The sequence below is a fragment of the Ursus maritimus genome, unplaced genomic scaffold (genome assembly GCF_017311325.1).
Source record: "Ursus maritimus isolate PB19 unplaced genomic scaffold, ASM1731132v1 scaffold_20, whole genome shotgun sequence".
NCBI lineage: Eukaryota > Metazoa > Chordata > Mammalia > Carnivora > Ursidae > Ursus > Ursus maritimus.
In genome coordinates, this window is record NW_024424453.1 from 5,797,721 (window position 1) to 5,803,720 (window position 6,000).

Sequence of the window (6,000 nt, forward strand, 5' to 3'; positions counted from 1 at the left end):
GCAATGAGCGTGGAGCCTTTTATGTAGAAGATAATGAACGTCGATTGAATGAATGAAATTGCGAATGTCCGTGTGTGCATCTTTGGCTTCACGGTTACGAGCTGCATCTGGGGTAAAGAGCCTCCAGCTCCATTATTGGACGCAAGTCTCAATTCCTTCCAATTAAACGGCAGAGACCAAGGCTTGATATTTGTGAAAATACAGCAGAGATTTAAAATATTTAACAACAGTACTCCAAGGAACCAGAAGATGGAGTATGTAGCTCAAAATTCAAGGCCAGCCAGAATTTACAAACCTCAGTTTAAAAACAGACTCAAATTATATGAGACTCAAGGTCTTAAGGCTTCAGGGGCCTCATATAACTCCCTAAATTAACTGCTTCATCAAAATACCTTTTCTTTTACTATTATTATAAGCTATGAATCTCCGAAAGCAGTTAAACTCTCTGAAAGTGAAGCAAGATATTCTTTTTTTTTTTTTTAAGATTTTATTAATTTATTTATTTGACAGAGAGAGAGCCAGCGAGAGAGGGAACACAAGCAGGGGTAGTGGGAGAGGAAGAAGCAGGCTCCCAACGGGGCAGCCTGATGTGGGGCTCGATCCCATAACGCCGGGATCACGCCCTGAGCCGAAGGCAGACGCTTAACCGCTGTGCCACCCAGGCGCCCCGAAGCAAGATATTCTTTACTTTCTAGAACAGGAGACTGTGAGGATGACATGTGGATGAGTTTGTGTATCACTATGAAATGTTTATTGTTATTTTTGTTAAGTAAACATTAAAATAAGTGAGGCTATAGAATTATTTTAAAAACCTAACTAAATTCGAATATATTTTTTCTAGTTTTATTGAGATGTAATTGACAAATAAAATTGTGTATACTTAAAGCGTACAATGTGATGATTTGATATACATATACGTTGTAAGATATTTGTCACCTCACTTTTTTTTTTTTTTTTTTTTTTGGTGGTGACAATACATAAGACCTACTCTCAGCAAATTTCAAGGATATAATACAGTATTTACTGTAGTCACCATGCTCTCCATTAGATCCTCAGACCATATTCATCTTAAAACTGGGACACATTTTATATTAAACTGATATATAGGAAAAGTTTTTCTTGTTACGTGCAGTTACCTTTTGGCTATTTAAAATTAGCTCCAATAGCAAGTAGGTAGAAATAGAATTAAAATTATTAAATGCTACCTGGAAAGATTAAGGATTTCCAGGCTTTTTGGAGTTGACAGTGTGGTATCTAAAGAAAGTAATAAGGATTTACTTTGGGTTAGGTACTTCCACAGCGTTCTTTGAGATACTGAGTCACCACCATCCTGCTGGTTTTAGACTCAACAGAATCACCTGGAGATCTTGTTAAAGTTTAGGTTTGGAATCAGAAACAGTAGATTTGGGGATGGTCCTGAGAACTTGCATTTTTCCCAGGGTCCCCGCGGCTTTCATTGCCGCAGCAGTTGGGAGAGCTAGGAGCAATGCATCGCGTCCCAGGAAGCCACTAGAGGGCGCAGGCCATCGCTTAGACCCATTCTTCAATCTAGAAGGTTAGGGATCTGTGAGGTGGGGAAGGGTCCCAATACAAAGGTTATGTTCCTATTAGTAAATTGTCGGCTGTAGATGAGCAGAGGTATTGTGGTCCTGGCGGAAGGGCAGAAAGTGCTCTACCTCTCACTCCCTTCTCATTTCACCTCTAGTATTTGTAATGCCTTTATGATCCTTCACTGAATCTACGACCAGTGAGCTTTGCTACACTATTGCACAACCAACTGAAAAACGTGAAAAGAGAGAATCTAGCTTAGTGATAAGGCTAGTATTTTTCATGGGGCCGATGGTTTTCCAGTGGCAAACACTTGTCCCTCCAAGATTGTGATGCTGTTTCTTAGAGATCAGCAGATATTACAGACACCATCTCATGGCTTTTCTGTGCATTGTGCTTTTCCCCGAGTGCCAGGAGATGGCATAATGGAGACTACAATTCAGATGCCTTGCTGCCCACTTTAGTGGCCCTTACAATGGCATCTGTGTGTGGCACTAACATTCAGATAAAGACACAGCTGGGCAAGGGTATAACTGCATATTTTTCTTTTTTAGCTATATAAATGATTTTTGGTGTCTGATTTTTTTTTTATTCCAACCCAATTTGTGCTGCTTTGTAAAACAGTCTCATTCCCTGAGTTACTGAATTACCATTGTGAACATTATACCCTGGTTTAATGTTATTATAAGGAATAGTTCCCTTTAGTCCTTAAAATAGTTTGGAAAACAGGGAGTTTTGGACACTTAAATATATTTTAAAGGCAGCTAATATTATAGATCATGGTGTCCTTCTTTACATAAGGAGAATACATTTTCATTATAAATTGCTATAAATGATTGATGTGTTGGGAGGAATGATTGACTTCCTTGTTTGCTTTTAGATGGAGCAAAGACCAGAACCCTGTTAACAGACGCACAGCTGATTACCCTCGCTGCGAAGCTGGGGAAGGAGTGGATAAAAATTGCCATTGCCAACCTAGAGTTGGAGATTAGTGATATTGATGATATCCGGGAGAAGAAGGAAGATGTCACGATGTGTAACTTTAGGATGCTGAAGAAGTGGCAAGAAAAGGAACAGGGTAATGCCACAGCTGAGAATTTATACAAGTGCTTGAAAAACGTTTCTGGTGAAGTCCAAGGTGTGCTGAAAGGTGAGCAGAAAACTATCTTAGTTGTTTACTTAGAATCAAGCTGTGTCTTTGCAAATAGCAAGTTTCTGCCACAGAATGTGTTGCTTGCGTATTTGTGAGCTTGGGTTCAGAGAATTAGGTAAAGGTCGAGTAAGCATGTGGACTGCCATAAGTAGAGATCTAAGTAAAGGTGATTTGTGTGTGGGGTCAGAGGAACCGTTCAGATCCCATCTCAAATGCTGGCTGGCTTGTGACTATGCAAATTCTCAACCTAACTTTAAGCTTCTCTATTTCCATCTGGAAAATGGATGCAAAAACCCCTATGTCCTGGGTTTATTGTGAGAATGAAAAAAGGATAATGCGTGGAAAGCTCCTGGCAGGTAGTAAGGCTAGCTAAGGGCTGGCTAAGGATGTTACCTGATGGCACTTGAGACCTTCAGCCTTGTAGGCCTTGTGGCGCTGAAGCAGTGCCTGGGGAGGCCACTGGGTGGCACCAGTGAACCTCAAGTGACTGAGAAGAGAAGCGGAAAAGCCGAGAACCCAGAGGAGGGCTGAAGTTTCTAGGCTTAATCCAGAAAATAACACAGTTCCTTCCTTTGTCTTTAATCGCTTCTTTTTGTGTGTGTGGCCCGATTTGGCTCATTGGTCAAACCAGTTCAAAACTTTGTTATCTGTTGTTAACCGTAGTTGACAAATGCAGTGTTACTTCTCCAAAGCCTCAGTAAGTCGGAGAGAGGGTTTTATTGGAATTCTGTTTGGACTTTTTTATTCCAAAAAGGATGTGAAAATGTGTAAATGCCCCACAGGTTTATATGAACAGTACAACCATTCTGCGATCTGTCAGGATGCTTTGAGATACTGTGGGCATATTTCTTTCCCCTGTAGATTTGGGATGCAGAAGCCTCAAGCAAATAGAATATCGAGTTTCAGTGCCAGGTTTTCATTCATATTCCTGGATATGTTGAAATTTTGTAAACTTCTAAGACGCACGTGTGGAAATCTGATTTGCATCAAGGCGCTTCTGCCTATTGCCTGTGTGCTGTCGTAACCAAATAATGACAGCCTCTTCCACCAAAGTAATAAGCCTTGAGAAATCTCGCTCACAAACTTTATCGTGGGTTGTTATTTTGTTTTTTGTATGTCTCTGCTCCTGATCTCACTGGACACTTGACCTGTTGATACATTAGAACCATAAAGGGGCTTGTGAGATTTTTTTAGCACTGAAAGAGATCATAAAAGCTAGCTTATTAGTCCAATTCCCTCATTAAATAGGAAAGCAAAACTCTTCTGAGTTAAAAACAACAAAGCAAAAAAAAAATCAAAATTTACCAATATTTTGTGCCTTTGTGTGGCCAGAGTATCCAGTTAATTGGTGGAATTTTGTGTTTTTATCAGGCTGTTTTAGTATCTTGCAACCGAGGTCTTTAAATTGCAGCGGCTTATCTTCAGCTCAGGAAAATCCTTTTTGAAATGGCCTAGTGATTTTCTCTAAATGCATGCTCCCTTTTCCCCAACAGTGAACCCCTGAATTTGTTCGATTCTCTCTTGTTAGGTTTCTTACAGGAAAGGTGAAGTTTGGGAGATGAAATGGAAACGGAAGCCTCAGGAACTTTTATCTGCAAAAGACCACTTCAACTGGTAATTCGGTATGGACTTAATGAGACCTGGAACTTCACAGTCTGGAGGCTGCTCCTTTCACACAAGCAGCCACCCTGCAGCTCACATTATTCAGGGGCACAGAAAATGTAAAATATTTGGAAAACTTAAGGAAGAAAAAAACCTCTATAACACCGAGATTTTTTTTTTCCCCCTCCTGCTCACACCATCCTGCCCTGCTTCCCCATCCAGCATCTGTCCTCACAAAGGTGCTTAAAATGACTCCACTCAGTCCGGTGAGAAATGTGGTAATTTTCCTTTTGGAGTCTGTGAACTATGAAATTCATATCAAGTATTTGAAACCTTTTTAGCAATTAAGTGGTAGTGTGCTTAAACGTGCACCTGTTTAGCTGAGCTTTTTTTCGTAGTGACAGTAATAATGAAGAGAGATTCCTGTTGTTTTAGCCCCCGCTCAGACAGACGCAGGTGCCCCCACGCACGATGCGTCTTCTGTGTGGGCTGATTTCCGTAGCTCACTTTACCAGCCTGTGTGGCTAGTGGTCCGGTAAGCCGGTAAACCAATCATGTTCCCCGGTCCTAGAGCGATGAGAAAGGAATGTCATCCTGTCCCCGTCACATGTTGGGGTGCATGCTCGGAGGCGATCTTATCTCATGTGGCGAAGATGGATGGAGGCTCAGAGAGTCCCTGGAAATTTCATCAGCCTCCCAAAATCACAAGGCCAAGCACTACATTTCTTGACTTCCACCCTGGGATTATTTACTTTCTGGGGGGAAAAAAAATGCCACTCAGAAATAGCCGTAGCAGGACCAAGGGAAAACTGTCATGTCTTCTTGAAGAAGACTTGCCCCAGGGAATAATGAGCCACATTGGCTCTCGTCAATTGGTGAAATGGTTTTTTTGGGTATGTATAGATACTGTCACTCTCCCGGAATCATGCATGTGGTGATTAACATTTTGGATATGTTTCGCTAACTTATTTGAAGAAACTATAAATTACCTACCGTAAGAATTAGCTGGAGGATAAAATAAATCTCAATGAATTATCAGAGAAATACACTTTATTGTTTTGCCTGTGAAGAACAGATTCACTTTATAAGGGAGAACATATTTTTAATTGTCAGGGATCCTGTGGAATTCAAATCAGTGTCACTTTATGAGTTTGATTTTTTTTTAATTGTACTATATTTTAGGAAACACAAGGAGTTTTAACATTCAGGAGTGTAAAATACTTTATTAAAGGACTTGAATTTTTAAATGTTTATTATTTTTTATAAGTTGTTTTCCCAAGAAAAGCATAATTTCAGAGGTGCTTTGTATGTAAGCTGGTCTCCTAATAATTTTCAGCCTTTCTCATACTGTAGATGAAGGGAAGAAAAATAAATCTGCGTTTGTACAGTACTACTGTGTCTTGTATTATTGTTTACTTACGAAGTATTTTTTAAAGCGTCGTATTTCTCAGTTGCTGTTATCTTGGCTCTTTGGGCATTCGTTGGTTTTGTAGCCAGCTCTCCAGTCTCGGACTGGGGCTGAGCGTTACCAGGGTAAGCCAGTTCACCCGGGAGTTTGCAGAACGGCAGGAGAACCTGTCCATCCCCTTGTCCTCTTAACTGTCCGCGCTCCAGGAATGACTGAGTGTGTGACGACACCCCTTCCCCTCATTATTGGAAGGTGTGTTTTTATTTAAAACCAGGTGGGTTCATATTAA

At 40.6% G+C, this 6,000-nt stretch overlaps 1 protein-coding gene across 1 annotated transcript in view; it reads left to right on the forward strand.

The window, feature by feature from the left end:
* The window catches only part of LOC103677367, a 70,933-nt gene extending 65,240 nt beyond the window's left edge, over nucleotides 1-5,693 (forward strand). The window contains exons 17-18 of the mRNA XM_040636574.1: nucleotides 2,429-2,698; nucleotides 4,230-5,693. Coding sequence (XP_040492508.1) covers nucleotides 2,429-2,698; nucleotides 4,230-4,249 — 290 coding nt within the window. The 3' untranslated portion in view covers nucleotides 4,250-5,693. The remainder of the gene's footprint in view (nucleotides 1-2,428; nucleotides 2,699-4,229) is intronic.
* The last annotated feature ends 307 nt before the right edge of the window (nucleotides 5,694-6,000 follow it).